This window comes from Dipodomys spectabilis, unplaced genomic scaffold, assembly GCF_019054845.1.
Source record: "Dipodomys spectabilis isolate Male_0828 unplaced genomic scaffold, ASM1905484v1 ptg000002l, whole genome shotgun sequence".
Lineage (NCBI taxonomy): Eukaryota > Metazoa > Chordata > Mammalia > Rodentia > Heteromyidae > Dipodomys > Dipodomys spectabilis.
The window spans coordinates 15,902,548-15,919,557 of NW_024870679.1; the positions used below are offsets into that span (position 1 = coordinate 15,902,548).

General features: G+C 39.7%; 1 protein-coding gene across 1 annotated transcript in view; it reads right to left on the bottom strand.

Moving 5' to 3' along the window:
- Nucleotides 1-17,010, bottom strand: part of Ccdc18 (coiled-coil domain containing 18) — a 79,256-nt gene that overhangs the window by 37,846 nt on the left and 24,400 nt on the right. The window contains exons 9-17 of the mRNA XM_042676302.1: nt 15,847-16,138; nt 12,580-12,704; nt 11,097-11,257; nt 9,854-10,074; nt 7,045-7,155; nt 6,206-6,337; nt 5,867-6,001; nt 5,662-5,739; nt 4,903-5,019 (exon numbers count right to left, since the gene is read on the bottom strand). Coding sequence (XP_042532236.1) covers nt 4,903-5,019; nt 5,662-5,739; nt 5,867-6,001; nt 6,206-6,337; nt 7,045-7,155; nt 9,854-10,074; nt 11,097-11,257; nt 12,580-12,704; nt 15,847-16,138 — 1,372 coding nt within the window. The remainder of the gene's footprint in view (nt 1-4,902; nt 5,020-5,661; nt 5,740-5,866; nt 6,002-6,205; nt 6,338-7,044; nt 7,156-9,853; nt 10,075-11,096; nt 11,258-12,579; nt 12,705-15,846; nt 16,139-17,010) is intronic.

Consider the following 17,010-nt stretch of genomic DNA (forward strand, 5'->3'; position numbering starts at 1 on the left):
GAAGTGGCGCTGTGGCTCAAGTGGTAGAGCGCTAGCCTTGAGCTGAAGAGCTGAGGGGCAGCATCCCGGCCCAGAGTTCAGGCCCCACAATCGGACCCCCCCAAAAAAAAATAAATAAAAATAACTTTGGTGGGGGGGGAAGGTTGGGTGGGAGGTGGGGGAGGATGGGAAGGGATGGGAAAGGGAAACAAAGGAGGAGGCTACAATGCTTGATAAGAAATCTACTCATGGGCTGGGAAGGTGGCTCAGTGGTAGAGCGCTTGCTTTGCATGCTCGAGGCCCTGGGTTCGATTCCTCAGCACCACATAAGAAAAAAGCCGGAAGTGGCGCTGTAGCTCAAGTGGTAGAGTGCTAGCCTTGAGCTGAAGAGCTGAGGGACAGCGCCCAGGCCCAGAGTTCAGGTCCCATGACCGGACCCAAAAAAAAAAAAAAAAGAAATCTACTCATTATCTTGCCCATGTAATTGTAACCCCTCTGGAAAAATAAATGTCTTTTATTGTCTAAAATAAATAAATAAATAAAAACAAGCCGGGTGCCCGGTGGCTCACACCTGTAATCCTAGCTACTCAGGAGGCTGAGATATAAGGACCCCGGTTCAAAGCCAGCGCAAGCAGGAAAGTCTGTGAGACTCTTATCTCCAATAAAAACCACTAGAAAACCAGAAGTGGCGCTGTGGCTCAAGTGGTAGAGCGCTCGCCTTGAGCTGAAGAGCACAGGGACATCGTCCAAGCCCAGAGTTCAAGCCCCACGACCGACCAAAATAAATAAATAAATAAATAAATAAATAGGGCTGGGAAGGTGGCTCAGTGGTAGAGTGCTTGCCTTGCATGCAAGAGGCCCTGGGTTCGATTCCTCAGCACCACATAAGCAGAAAAAGCCAGAAGTGGCGCTGTGGCTCAAGTGGTAGAGTGCTAGCCTTGAGCTGAAGAGCTGAGGGACAGCCTCCAGACCTAGAGTTCAAGCCCAGGACTGGCAAAAAAAAAATAATAAAAGATAAATAAATAAATAAATAAAAACAATCAGTTATTATTAAGAGAATGGAGAAAACAAAGAGAATGGGTACAGTAAAAATCAAATAAAAGGCTGCGAATTTTGCTTAGTGGTAGAGTGCTTGTCTTGCATGCATGAAGTCCTGGGTTCAATACCTCAGTACCCTATACACAGAAAAAGTGGGAAGTGGTGACGCAAGTGGTAGAGTGCTAGTTTTGAGCAAAAGAAGTTCAAGGACAGTGCTCAGGCCCAGAGTTCAAGCCCCAGGACAGGCAAAAAATAAATAAATCAAATAAAAAAAATTCCAATATCTAGCTATATTCAATGAAAACTTCACAACATTGCTGCTGTTATTATTTATATAAGCCAGTAGTAGAAAGAGGTTTCTTGGTAACAATTTGTACAAAAGATAAAATAGTACTTGGATTATTTTCCATGTTTCATCTTATTAATTATCTACTCATAGATAGGCTCTTACTATGCTTCCAGGAGTCTTAAACTTATGGTCTTTTATGTCCAGGCTGGCCTTGATCCGTGATCCTCAGATCTCAGCCTCCTGAGTAGCTAGGATTATCGGTGTGAGCCACTGGTACCTGGCTGCAAGTCTTTCTCATTTAGATATCTCACCGGCACTTCAGACTTCTAATTCAGGTTTATATTCCCAACTATTCTGAAAATCCTCTCAAGTTTTTTTTTTTTTGTTTTTTTTTTTTGTCGGTCGGTCGTGGGGCCTGAACTCAGCTTAGGCACTGTCCCTGCGCTCTTCAGCTCAAGGCAAGCGCTCTACTGCTTGAGCCACAGTGCCACTTCCTCCTCTCAAGTTTATGTTGTCTGTAAGTACCTGTTACAGACTCTAGTCTCTGATGTTGTTTCAAAAAATGTAAAGTCTCAACAAACTTTAGACTATCTACCAACAAATTCCATCTCTGCCAAGTCCGTTTGTGCTGAACTGAAGGGAGGCAAATTGAGTAATTGCCAAACTAATGTATTTTTAAAAATCAACCAGACACCAGTGGCTCATATCTATAATCTTACCTACTCAGGAGGCTGCGGTCTGAGGATTAAGGTTCAAAGCCAGCCTGAGCAAGAAAAGTCCATAAGACTATTTCTAATTAACTATCAAAAATTTTAAGTGGAGCTATGGCTTGAATGGTAGAGCACTAGCTCTGAGCAGAAAAGCTCAGGGGCATCACCTGGGCATCATTAAGCTCTAAGACCAACACCCTTCCCCCCCTCCCCACACACGAAAAACGAAACTAAATAAAATGACACTTGACTTGCAAGCTGGGTACTGGCTCAGGCCTGTAATCCTAACTACTCAGGAAGCTAAGATCCGAGGATTTCGGTTCAAAATCAACCAGGGTTGACCAGAAGTGGCACTGTGGCTCAAAGTGGTAAAGTGACAGCCTTGAGCAAAAGAGCTCAGGGACAGCTCCCAGGCCTGAGTTTAAGCCCCATAACCAACAAGAGAAAAAGATACTTGTATTTCAAAAAGTCAAAGTACACATGATTTTCTGGTAGTTTAGTTTTTATATACTGAAATAAAGAAATAGATGGATACATGTTAGATATACAACAATCTTCATGGAAAGAGGTAGAAAGAATACATGAGCATGAAAGATTTCTTTCTCTCTACTTTTTTTTTTTTTTGTCAGTCGTGGGGCTTGAACTCTGGGCCTGGGCGCTGTCCCTCAGCTCTTCAGCTCAAGGCGAGCGCTCTACCACTTGAGCTACAGCGCCACTTCCGGTTTTCTGGTGTTTTATTGGAGATAGTTGTCTCACGGTCTCTCCTCCCCGGGCTGGCTTTGAACCTCGATCCTCAGATCTCAGCCTCCTGAGTAGCTAGGATTAGAGGCGTGAGCCACCAGCGCCCGGCAAAATTATTGGCATTTTCTTTTTTTTTTTTTTGGCGGTTGTGGGGCTTGAACTCTGGGCCTGGGCGCTTGAGCTCTTCAGCTCAAGGCGAGCGCTCTACCACTTGAGCTACAGAACCACTTCCTCTCTCTACTTTTTTCCTTTCATTACTTTCACCTAACTGAAATAACATTCAGAGTCATTTCTATTTTTTGCTCTTTTTAGTCTGTTATTTAATTACATGGTATGTTCATAAGCTTACTCCCCACCCCAACCCACCCCTGCTCTGCTTTGTATATTTTAAGAAACAGTATTTCTTTTTTTTTTTTTTGGGTCCGGTTGTGGGGGCTGAATTCTGGGTTTGGGCGCTGTCCCTCAGCTCTTCAGCTCAAGGCTAGTGCTCTACAACTTGAGCCACAGTGCCACTTCAAGCTTTTTTCTTTTTGCTTATGTGGTGCTGAGAAATCGAACCCAGGGCCTCAGGCATGCAAGGCAAGCGCTCTACCACTGAGCCACCTTCCCAGCCCCAAGAAACAGTATTTCTTAGGAGCCCTTGCCCATTTGTCTGATGTAGCTTCACTTTTCCCCCTCTATGGCCCCTAGCTCCAGCAAGGCAACTCTGTTCTGGATTATGGTCATACTACCTCTTCATGACATCTTTTAAAGGATGACAGCAGATCCTTCTGAGTCACTTTAGCATGTTCTTTGGTTTCTCTACATATTTATTAATTACCTGTATAGTTATTTAATGCTCTGAATAAAGTTTTCTCCACCTGAAAATGGGTTTGTAATTACAGGGTTCTGTTTTCCTGGCTGGACCTTTCTGATATATTCAACTGAAGACTTACTGGGGCCAAACATAAGACACCTGCAGTGCTACCACTTAAAAGGCTGAGACACAGGATCATGAGTTCAAGGCCAGCCTGGGTTAAATAGCAAGTTCTAGGCCAGTCTGGGCTACATAATGAGACATGCCTCAAAATAAGAAAGAAAACAAATACCCACCCACTCATACACAAAAAGACAGATTCATGGGCAGCTAAGAAAAGTTTCGTTTCTAAATCGGATTCTTTTTTTTTTTTTTTGGCCAGTCCTAGGGCTTGAACTCAGGCCCTGAGTTCTTTTGCTCAAGGATAACGCTCTACCACTTGAGCCACAGTGTCATTTCTGGCTTTTTCTGTTTATATGGTACTGAGTAATTGAACCCAGAGCTTCACGTATGCTAGGCAGCACTCTATCAATAAGCCACATTCCTAGCCCAAAAGTTTTGTTTGTTTTTGCTGGTCCTGGAGCTTGAACTTAGGGCTTGGACACTGTGCCTGAGCCTCTTTGTACTCCAGGTTAGGCTCTCTACCAATTGAGCCACAGTACTACTTCTGGTTTTTGAATAGTTAATTGGAGATAAGAGTCTCACAGGGACTTTCCTGCCTGGGCTGGCTTTGAACTGGGATCCCCAGGTCTCAGCCTCCTGAGTAGCTAGGATTACAGATGTGAGCCACCTGCAACTGGCTAAATATGATTCTTAATTCTTCAAATAACCAGAAGGAACAAAAGCAATATGGAAAAGATTTAAAGGATCTTACACTTCTAAATCTAAATGTTCTAAGTGTTACTCTTTTCATATTAGAACTTTTCTGTGATATTAGCTATTGTTATGATTCCAGAAATGTAAAGTGTCCTATCTTATGTGACATTAAAGTAACTTTTCCTTTAATGTGAAATTAATTTGCATTTTAATATTAGTACATAAAATATACTTTTATAGTATATTAAAAATACTACTCAAAAAGAAACAACTTGGGCTGGGAAGGTGGCTCAGTGGTAGAGAGCTTGCCTTGAATGCCTGAGGCCCTGGGTTCGATTCCTCAGCACCACATAAGAAGAAAAAAAAAAGCCGGAAGTGGCACTGTGGCTCAAGTGGTAGAGTGCTAGCCTTGAGCTGAAGAGCTGAGGGACAGCGCCCAGGCCCAGAGTTCAGGCCCCACAACCAGATCCCCCCCCCAAAAAAAAAGAAACAACTTGAAATTTTCACTATATATATGGGAAATGTTAATTTACCTCTTCAGATTTCTTCTTCAATTGTTTTTCAAACTTTTCTTTATTTCCTTCCAACTGATTTAAATGCAAAGCAAGTTCTTCCTTACAAATTTCCAATGCTGAATCCAGTTGTCTGACCTAAGCAAATAAAAAGCAAAAGTAGCAAAAAACAGGAAAACAACTAATAGTAATGAATTCCAATTACATGCTCAATAATTTTTAGATAATTTCTTTTTTTTTTTTTTATGTTTTTGTTGGTCGTGGGGCTTGAACTCTGGACCTGGGCACTCTCCTTCAGCTCTTCAGCTCAAGGATAGTGCTCTACCACTTGAGCCACAGCGCCACTTTGTTTTTTTCTGTTTATGTGGTGCTGAGAAATTGAACCCAGGGCTTCATGCATGCAAGGCAAGCACTCTACCACTGAGCCACCCTCCCAGCCCATACTTTATACTTTTTTTTTTTTTTTGGGGGGGGGGGGGGGGTCCGGTCATGGGGCCTGAACTCTGGGCCTGGGTGTTGTCCCTCAGCTCTTCAGCTCAAGGCTAGTGCTCTACCACTTGAGCCACAGCGCCACTTCCGGCTTTTTTTTTTTCTTTTTGCTTATGTGATGCTGGGGAATCGAACCCAGGGCCTCATGCATGCAAGGCAAGCACTCTACCACTGAGCTACCTTCCCAGTCCCTGCTTTATACTTTTATGTGTACAATTTTTACAATTTATGGGGGAAAAGAACCACAAGAATATCTCTAATAAGAAAAAACAAAAGAATCAGGATACTTGCCTTGATAGTTTCTTCTGATACTTGGCTCTGTAATGCTTTCAAAGCTTCATCTTTCTTAATATTTTCCTTTTCCATTTCCTGAAAACACAAAAATTGAAAGGCAAAATATAAGGACATCAACACTTTCACAATAGAAATATCACAAATCATCTATTCAAGGTAAGTTATAGAAATATAAACATAAACTTTATAAAGATGACTTTACCCCTTTGCTTTCAGTCAGGAGTCTATCTAGTGATTCAAGATGATGTTGTTTACATATTATATCTTGTTGCAACATGGATATAGTCTTTTCTTGTTCTTTAAATTGTTGGTCTTTTTTCTCTAATTGAGCTTCAAGCTAAACATAAAAAACCAGTATTTTCATATTAAATTTAAAATTTGTTTGAAATACCTAAAATATACTGGAAAGAATACTCCAAGTAAAAGCCATTTTTACATGAAAATGTATTAGTCAAGCAATAAATACACCATACTTTATCCTTGAGAAACCACAATTGTTAATATTTCAAAATGAGTTTACACTATTTTAAAAAACACATACTTTTTCAATCTGTTTCTCCATTTCTCTATGCTGTTCAAGATGAATTTTCTTTGCTTTTTCAAAGGCTAAACAAATTTTCTCATGTTCTGTATTAATATTAGTTTCTAGACTTCTTATCTTATCATTCTTTTCCTAGAAATATAAAACATAGTAAAAGAATATAACTGAAAGCCAGTTTTACATGAAAATATATTAGTATTAGTCAAACAATAAATATACCAGACTTTATCCTTGAGAAATCACAATCGTTAATATTTCAAAATGAGTTTAAACTATTAAAAAATTCAAGAACATATAAAAAAAACTAGCATTTCCTTTGTTTCTATTAGTATAAAAACGACCAAACTTGGATAATACATTGTTCTGTTAGCCTAGCCTATTATCTTAAAAACAAAAAAATAAAGACTTTAATATAATTTATACTTTGTACCATACTTTAATTATGTTTTATAATAATGCTGTAAAAACAAACATGCTGCCACAAGTACCTAAAAGTCAAAGTAAATTTGAAGTAAAAGGAAAATTTTCTGGGTACATATTTGTAATATTTGGGAAAAAAGAATCTAATCAAGACTAGTCTGAGTGACACAGAGAGACACAATCCACACACACAAAAAAACAAAAACAGTACTAGGAAGGTGGCTCAGTGGTAGAGTGCTTGCCTTGCATGCATGAGGCCCTGGATTTGATTCCTCAGCACCATATAAGCAGAAAAAGCCGGAAGTGGAACTGTGGTAGAGGACTAGCCTTGATCTGAAGAGCTGAGAAACAGTGCCCAGGCCCAGAGTTCAAACCCCATTACCAACCAAAAAACAACAACAACAAAGGTAAATTTTTACCATAAGTTCCTGTTCAAGTTCTGCATTTTTTGCTGCAATAGAAGAATATGCAACTATTTTTTCTTCCAGCTGTTTCTCTAGGGTTAAAAGTTGAGAACATTTCTTTGTCATCTGAAATAAATATTAAATTAGTTTTAAAAGGTAAATCAAATACCTGTTCCTTTCTCCAAAGCTTTATACATTGCATTTAAATAAATTAGGCAGATTTACAGTAACAAACAATGTAGGCTTCATAGAGAATAGATCTTTAAACCTCATAATTGCATAAATACTTAAGGAACAAGAGCTATTTCAGAAGAAACTCATATAGTGAAAGGAAGGGCAGAGTATTGCACCACCTCATTAACTATGGAATACATAATTAATGTAAGTCAGACACTTGTATATTCAAACAGAACTACACTCTAACCCATTTTTTCAAGCAAAAAGATCATATTTAGCTGGGCACCAGTGGCTCACTTCTGTAATCCTAGCTACTCAGGAGGCTGAGATCTGAGGACAGCAGTTAAAAGCCAGCCCAAAGCCGGGCGCTGGTGGCTCACGCCTGTAATCCTAGCTACTCAGGAGGCTGAGATCTGAGGATCGTGGTTCAAAGCCAGCCCGGGCCGGAGAGACCGTGAGACTCCTATCTCCAATAAACCACCACAAAACCGTAAGTGGCACTGTAGCTCAAGTGGTAGAGCGCTCACCTTGAGCTGAAGAGCTGAGGGACAGCACTCAGGCCCAGAGTTCAAGCCCCACGACCGACAAAAAACAAAAAAACAACAACAACAACAAAAAAAATAAAAGCCAGCCCAGGCAGGAAACTCCGTGAGACTCTTATCTCCAATAAACCACTCAGAAAACCAGAAGTGGAGCTGTGGTTCAAGAGGTACAGTGCTCGCCTTGAGCTGAAGAGCTGAGGGACAGCGCCCAGGCCCAGAGTTCAGGCCCCAAAGACCAATAACAACAACAACAAAAAGATTATATTTAGAATCTAAGGTACACAATAGTTATACTTGGTTCATACTCTGAAACCAAAACCTATGTTGAACACTGAACATAAGGAGATCATGAACAGGTATTCATTGACAATTCCTATATGCAAGCATGGTTAGATGTACTAGGGATCTATCTTTCTTTTTTTTTCTTTTTTTTGGGTCCAGTCGTGGGGCCTGAACTCTGGGCCTGGGCGCTGTCCCTTAGCTCTTCAGCTCAAGGCTAGCACTCTACCTCTTGAGCCACAGTGCCACTTCCGGCTTTTTTCATTTTGCTTATGTGGTGCTGAGGAATCAAACCCAGGCTCAGGCATACAAGGCAAGCACTCTACCACTGAGCCACCTTCCCAGCCCCTGTACTAGCGATCTAATAGTGAAGAAGAGAGATTAAGGTCTTGTCTTATAAGGTTATATTGTGATAGAGAAAAACACCGCATGAGCAAAACAGATATTTTAAGAATTAGGAAAAAAGGTTGGGCGCCGGTAGCTCACACTTGTAATCCTAGCTACTCAGGAGGCTGAGATCTGAGGATCACGGTTCAAAGCCAGCCTGGGCAGGAAAGTCCGTGAGACTCTTATCTCCAATAAACCACTGGAAAACCAGAAGTGGCACTGTGGCTCAAGTGGTAGAGCACTCGCCTTGAGCTGAAGAACACAGGGACAGCGCCCAAGCCCAGAGTTCAAGCCCTACAACCAACAAAAAAAAAGAGGAAAAAAGTAAACTAAGCCATGTAATAGAAAAGGACTGGCTGGGGGTAACTTCAGGTAGACGGCAAAGATGGCTGTGAGATGAATAATGAGAAGTCGGTCATGCAAAAGAAAAAACAAATACAGGGAACAGAAAGTGTAGAAGCTCTAGGCTAAGTACAAGCTTGCTATGTTCTAGAAAGATGGCCAATGATACAATCTACAGGCCTAAGTGTGGGGAGCCTTTTTTTTTTTTAACCAAGGGGATGGTATCTAACCATTTTTTTTTTCCCTCATTGGTCATGGGCCTTGAATTTAGGGCCTTGACACTATCCCTCAGCAATTTTGCTTGAGGCTAGCACTCTACCACTTTGAACCACACCACCAGTTCCAGATTTCTGGTGGTTAACTGGAGATAAGCGTCTTGGGAGAGACTCTTTGGACTGCAATCCTCAGATCTCAGCCTCCTAAGTAGCTAGGATTACAGGCATGAGCCACCGGTGCTTGGCTTGTCTAAGTCTTTTTTATTGTTGTTGGTGGTGGTCATGAGGCTTGGACTCTGTGCCTGGGCGCTGTCCCTCAGATCTTCAGCTCAAGGCAAGCACTCTATCTCTTGAGCCACAGCGCCACTTCTGGTTTTCTGGGTTGTTTATTGGAGATAAGAGTCTCACAGAGTTTCTTGCCCTGGCTAGCTTTGAACCGCAATCCTCACAGCTCAGCCTCCTGAGTAGCTAGGGTTACATGCATGAGCCACTGGCGCCTGGCTATCTAACTCATTTTTAAAAGCAGTAGTTACATATTAAAATTAGTACAAAGAGAGCAGTAATTATGTCTGGTGGTGGAAGTATTAATGTTGGAAAAAGAACTTTCTGTATTTTCAGTATGCTCAACAAGAATCTAAGCTGGTGCAAGGTAGTTTAGTTCCACTAAATTTGAGACCCATTTTCAGAGAGTATTTTCTTACTTTTAGCATAAGTCAAAACATGTTTCCCAACATGATTTAAAAAAAATTTTTTTATAACTTAATATAGTACTATTTTCAAAAACCTTTTAACTCAGGACTTAAAGTGTTAGGAAATTTCACAAGAATACCTTTCTTCCTATCTCAAAATTTAATAAATATACTCAGTTAATTCCAAGCTTACTTCACTTTCTAGTTTGCTAGAGTTGGAAGCTTTCTCTAGCAGCTCCTCTTGAATCAGCTGAAACTGACTAGTTCTGTGAGCCATGTTAACTTTCAAATCAGAATTCTCAGCTTCTATTTGCATCAGCTTAGTGCGTAGTTCTTCTATTCCAGTAGCAAGTCGTTGCCTCTCTCTTTCATATTGCTTGTTTATCTGTTGATTTCGACCTTTTACACTTTCTGCTAATAAACACAAAATCAAAATTGTTCTAAATAAAACATCAATAATTGAAATTTAATTTAAATAGTTGGATAATTTAAGCATAAAATTTAGTTTGTGTGTGTGTGTATGTGTGTGTGTGTGTGTGTTGTTGTTGTTGTTGTTTTGGTCAGTCATGGGGCTTGAACTCTGGGCCTGGGCACTGTTCCTGAGCTCTTTAGCTCAAGGCTAGCACTCTACCTTGGGGCACAGGGCCACTTCCAGTTTATCTGGTGGTTAATTGGACATAAGAGTCTCATGGACTTTCCTACCCAGGCTGGCTTCGAACCACAATCTCAGCCTCCTGAGTAGCTAGAATTGCAGGCATGAGCTACTAGTGTCCAGTTTAGTTTTTGATTCACAGAATAAGAGGGATTGAGAATGAAACATAAGGAAAACACATATATTAAATATGGTAATATAGTGTCTAAATTCAATATATAACAAAGAAGACTCTAGAGCATTCACTTTTCTAGAAAGCTAAAGATTGTCCCTTGTGCCAGAAATTTAATTGTACTTTATTTATTAAGATTTTTTTTTTTTGGGGGGGGGGGGTCAGTCATGGGGCTTGAATTCAGGGTCTAGAAGTTGTCTAAGAGCTCTTTTGCACAGGATAGTGCTCTACCACTTTAAACCACAGTGCAAATTCTGGTTTTCTGGTGGTTAATTGGAGATAAGAATTCACAGACTTACCTGCCCAGACTGGCTTTGACCCTCAAATCTCAGCCTTTTGAATTATAGGAATAGCCACTGGTGCCAGCATAAATTAATAATATTTTTATGTAGTTTATTTACATGCAGTTTCAAAAGCTGCAGATAGTGTACCCTTCCAAGTCCCATCCTCTGAAAACTAGAGGTTAAAATACAATGTTGAGCTGGGCGCCGGTGGCTCCCACCTGTAATCCTAGCTACTCAGGATTCAAGTTCAAGCCCCAGGACTGGCAAAAAAAAAAAAAAAAGAATTCTGTTTATCATTTATGAAAATAATTCAATATAACATACTCACCTATTTGATTACCACGTAGTTTTACAGGTTCTGTTTCTAAAATATTTAATTTGCCAGTTTCTTGACTATCGTTACAAGCAATAAAATTCTGAGATAACTGATTCACAGTCAGATTTGCATGTAGCTTTTGAATTTCTGCCTCTTTCATTGCAAGCTTAATCCTGACATAAAAGGAAAACAGCCAAAAATTATTAGGAAGATTCTATAAAAAGATCTCATACTCCGGGCGCTGGTGGCTCACGCCTGTAATCCTAGCTACTCAGGAGGCTGAGATCTGAGGATCGCGGTTCAAAGCCAGCCCGGGCAGGCGAGACCGTGAGACTCCTATCTCCAATAAACCACCAGAAAAACTGGAAGTGGCGCTGTAGCTCAAGTGGTAGAGCGCTCGCCTTGAGCTGAAGAACTGAGGGACAGCGCCCAGGCCCAGAGTTCAAGCCCCACAACCGACCAAAAAAAAAAAAAAAGATCTCATAGTATTTTTGTTTTAACCTTTAAAGTTGAGAAAAGCTTTAAAATTTTCATACTGGTAAACTTTTATATGTGATATGGAAATTTGTCAACTAAAATAGTATTATAAATTGGTTCTCACACCTTCCAAACTAGATAGAAATTAGTAAAGTTGAATAGTCAGACACCCTGTGACCACGCAATTTCAGTTCTAAAATTCAACACAACTTACCACTAAGATAGCCACATCAGTTTATCAGTTATTCGTTAATATAGCTAACCAGAATGGATTTTTTAAATGATTCTGGATAAAAAAGAGAAAACTGAAAACAATATAAACATATATTAAAATGCATTAGTATAATATAGATAGAAAAAATATGAATCTAAAAATAGATGATGTATTTTTAAGGGTGAATGAGACTAGCAGTTAGAGTCGAAGATTATTATCTATCCTGTAATGTTCTATTTTTTATTTAAAAAAAAGATTTGAAATAAAAATTACAAAATGTTAAAAAGAATCAATTCTAAGTTAAGGAATCAATATAATATTATCTCAACTAAACGTATTCATTCTCAACTAAAGTTTTTTTTTTTGTTGTTGTTGGTGGTGGTTATGGGGCTTGAACTCTGGGCCTAGGCACTGTCTCTAAGTTCTTCAGCTCAAGGCTAATGCTCTACCACTTTGAACCACAGCATCACTTCTGGTTTTCTGGTGGTTAACTGGAGATAAGATTCTCATGCTGGCTTTGAACAGCGATCCTCAGCCTCCTGAGTAGCTAGGATTACAGGTGTGAGCCACTGGCGTCTGGCTAAAGTTATTCTTTTAGTCATCTACTTAGACACAGGGCCTTACCACGTAGTCCTGAGTTTGAGGTTGTCCTCCAACTCACTAGATAGCACAGCATGACCTCAAACTTGTGATCCTCCTATCTCAGCGTTCCTAAGGCTGACATTATAGCAACATGCCTGACAATGTCTTAACATCCAAATAAAACCATTATATTTGCTGAAACTTAAGATCTGAAAAGTATACCTCAATTCCGAAATCATCATTTTATTTGCCTCACAGCAGCCAACACAACTGTCTTCCTTGTGTGACAAACTACTCATCTGATGCTTAGAAAGAGGTGACTTAAAGCCAAGTATTTCTCTTTTAAACTGCAAGTTTAAAAACAAACATTTAAAACTTACATGTTTTTGCATTCAGAACTCAAGTCTGAAAATTTGTATAAACTTAATGGAAACAATCTCAAGTCTATCCATAAGTAGAACTTAAATTACGATGAAATTTTAAGATAATGAAAATCTGTAATTAAATTTGAGCTACAGATCAATAAGAATGTATTTCATAACATAACATTACATACAAACAAATTAGTGTTAAACACAGTATTTTCAATGTACATATAGCTAGATAAAGTTATATAGCAGTATTTAAAATATGAATAAGATAAACAAATTTCAGGATAGCTATTAATGGTATTAGATGGTTTCTGAGCTTTTCAGTTCATAATTTCATGGTTTATAATAAAATAATTTAATATTCTTAAAATCTACCATTCAATCTAACATGTATCCATAGAAAAAAAACCAAGCATGATATATTTCTCTAATATCTTACCTTCACTCCTATCACTAACAAATTACCAACACAAACTCACTGAATTCCTTTGTATGTGTGTGTTGTGTGTATGTACACGTACTGGGGCTTGAACTCAAGAGACTCATTCTTTGCTCAAGGCTGGCACTCTACCTCTTGAGCTACACTTTTACTTTTTTTTTTTTTGCCACTTCTGGCATTTTCTGTTATGTGGTACTGAGGAACTGAAACCAGGGCTCTATGCATGCATGCAAGCAAGGCAAGCACTCCCACTAAGACACATTCTCATACCGAACATTAAATAAATTCCACTTTTTAAATAGTTAACTGGAGGTAAGAACCTTAGATTTGTCTGCCCAGGCTGGCTAAGAACTATGATCCTCAGATCTCAGCCTCCTGAGAAGACAAGCTTACATGCATGAGCCATCAGAACCCAGCCTCCCTGGTTTCCTATTCTCACTGATATACATGGATATTTTAAAGTTCTGAGCCAGTCTAGTAAGTACATGTAAAACTGCTCAACATAAGTTATCGTTAAAACCACAGTGAGCCCGTGCCAGGGACTCATACTTATAATCCTAGCTACTCAAGATTTGAATGCAGCCTGAGCAGAAAAAATCTGTAAGACTATATGGCTCATGTGGTAAGATTAGTTGAGACACTAGTTAACACCCACTGATTGTTCTCACCAAAACCAAAAAATAACAAATATTGCAAAGACATAGAGAAACAAGCACCCTCATAAATTGTTGAAAAGAATATAAAAGATGTAGTCATTTTGAAAAAGTTTGGTATAAATCAACATATGACCAAGCAATTCTATTCAAAGGTATCTATCCAAGGAAAATAAAAACATGTCCAAACAAAGACTTCTTTTGTTTTGTTTTGTTTGTTGGTCGTGGGGCTTCAACTCTGGGTCTGGGTGCGTTTCTCAGCTCTTCAGCTCAAGACAAGTGTTCTACCACTTGCGTCACAGCGCCACTTCCGGTTTTCTGGTGGTTTATTGGAGATAAGTCTCACAGGGTTTCCGGGCTGGCTTTGAACCCTGATCCTCAGATTTCAGCCTCCTGAGTAGCTAGGATTACAGGCATAAGTCACCAGCACCCAGCCACAAAGACTTCTACACAAATATTTTATTTTTTTGGTCAGTCATTGGGCTTGAACTCAGGGCCTGGGAGCTATCCCTGAGCTTTTTCCACTCCAAACTAGTGCTCTACTACTTTGAGCCACAGTAACACTTCAGGTTTTCTGGGGGTTTCACAGACTTTCTTGCCTAGGCTGGCTGTGAACTGTGATCCTCAGATCTCAACTTCCTGAGTAGCTAGGATTACAGGAGTGAGACACTGTGCTAGCTATGCAAATATTTTTACCAGTGTTATTCATAAATTAAAATAACCCCAAATGTCTATCAATTAACAGTTAAATAAAATGCAGTATATCCATACAATACTTACTAATCGGCAATAAAAATTACTCATATGTCTCAATATGAAATGATCCTCAAAAATACTAAAAGTATACATTAACAAGTATAAAAGACATATTGTTATGATCATATTCATATGAAATGTCTAGAAATACAAATCTGCAGAAGCAGGGCTGGGAAGGTGGCTCAGTGGTAGCTTGCCTTGCATGCATGAGGCCCTGGGTTCGATTCCTGAGCACCACATAAGCAGAAAAAACAAAGCTGGAAGTGGTGCTGTGGTTCAAGTGGTAGAGCGCTAGCCTTGAGCTGAAGAGCTGAGGGACAGCGCCCAGGCCCAGAGTTCAGGCCCACAACCGGAACCAAAAAACAAAAAAACAAATCTACAGAAGCAGAAACTATTAGTGGTTTCCCAAGGGTGGGATGGGTGAGTGCTAATTATAAAGGGACATAGAGATCTTTTGAGAAGAAAACAATATTTGGAACTGGATGATTGTTATAAAACTCACAATAAAAAAAAACTATAGAATAATACATTTTATTTTTTGTTGGTTATGAGGCTTGAATTAAGGGCCTAGGCACTATCCCTAAGCATTTTTGATAAAGGCTAGTGCTCCTACCACTTTGAGCCAGGCTCCACTTCCAGTTCTTGAGTGGTTAACTGGAGATAAGAGTCTCATGCGGCCTTTCTGCCCTGGCTAGCTTTGAACTGTGATCCTTAGATCTCAGCTTCTCTAGTAGCTAGGATTATAGGCATGAGCCACTGGCACCCAGTTCAGAATGGTACATTTTTATTTATTTATTTATTTATTTATTTATTTATTTCAGTCCTAGGGCTTGAACTCAGGGCCTGGGCACTGTCCCTGAGTTTATTTTGCTCAAGGCTAGCACTCTACCACATAGGCCACAGCACTATTTCCAGCTTTTTTTGTATAGTAGTACTGAGGAATTGAACCCAGGGCTTTTTATCCATGGGAGGCAAGCACCCTACCATTTAGCCACATTCCCAGCCCAGAATAGTACATTTTAAAGAGGTGACTTTACAGTACATATAAGAAATGTGACATCTGAAAGAGGAAAAAAGGAAGACCAGAAAGGCTAGTGTGTGGGAAGTAAATATGGATTATATTGAAAAGAAACTTGGGTAAAAGTATAAACAAGCAGAAAACAGAAGCTAACAAAACAATCACAAAGTGATGGTTTCTCATAAACCACTAGAGTAAAATCTTTCCCATTGTATAATATACTACAGTGAATTTCTTTTCAGATATACTTACTGGCAACTGGGATATCATTTTTTCCAAACCTCTCAGTTCTACCCTTGAACTTTCAATTTCCTGCTGACACAAATCCAGTCGTTCATTCTGTGTTGCAATACGGACCTTTAATTCTCGATTTTCATTCATCAGGGAAAATTTTTCTCTCAATAGTTCATCCTTGCCTTCTAAGTCACTCTCTAGCTTCAGAATACTTTGTCTAGATTCAGTTAACTGTGTCATGACTTCAGAGTTTTTCATTGCCATAATCCTTAGTTTTTCTTTTCCACTGTTATTTTCTTCTTTTAACTGCCTAAATTAAAAAAAAAAATCATTAAAGTAAAAATATCTATCCATTTGCAATAATAGTGTTTATTTTCACTTAAAAAAATGTTTGAAGCCAGGAGATGGTGGCTCATGTCTGAAATAATAGCTACTTAGGAGGCTGAGATCTGAGGATCGCAGTTCAAAGCCAGCCCAGGCAGAAAAGTCCCCTTAAGACTCTTATCTCCAATTAACCACTCAAAAACTGGAGGTGGCACTGTGGCTCGTGTGGTAGGTAGAGCACGAGCCTTGAGCACAAAGAAGTTCAGGGACAGCGCCCAGGCCCTGAGTTCAAGTCCCCCAAAAACAACAACAACAAACAACAACAACAACAACAAAAAACCAATTGTTTGAGTTGGGCATTAGTGACTCATGCCTGTGATTCTAGCTGCTCAGGAGGCTGAGATCTACAGATTGTGTTTTGTACCTAGAGAAAAGTCCATGAAACTCTCATCTCCAATAAACTACTTAGCAAAAGCTAGAAGTGGTACTGTGGCTCAAGTGGTACAGTGTTAGCCTTGAGCAGTGTCCAGGCCCTGAGTTCAAGCCCAAGGACCAGGAAAAAAAAAAAGGAGGGGCTGGGAAGGTGGTAGAGCACTTGCCTTGCATGCCTGAGGCCGTGGGTTCGATTCCTCAGCACCACATAAGCAAAAAGAAAAAAAGCCGGAAGTGGTGCTATGGTTCAAGTGGTAGAGCGATAGCCTTGAGTTGAAGAGCTGAGGGACAGTGCCCAGGCCCAGAGTTTAGGCCCCATGACCGGGCCCTCACCCCAAAAAACGGAAACTTACCAAGTAATGACATAACAACAAAAAACTATAGGTTGATAGCCTTGATAAAAATAGATGTATAAATCATCAACAA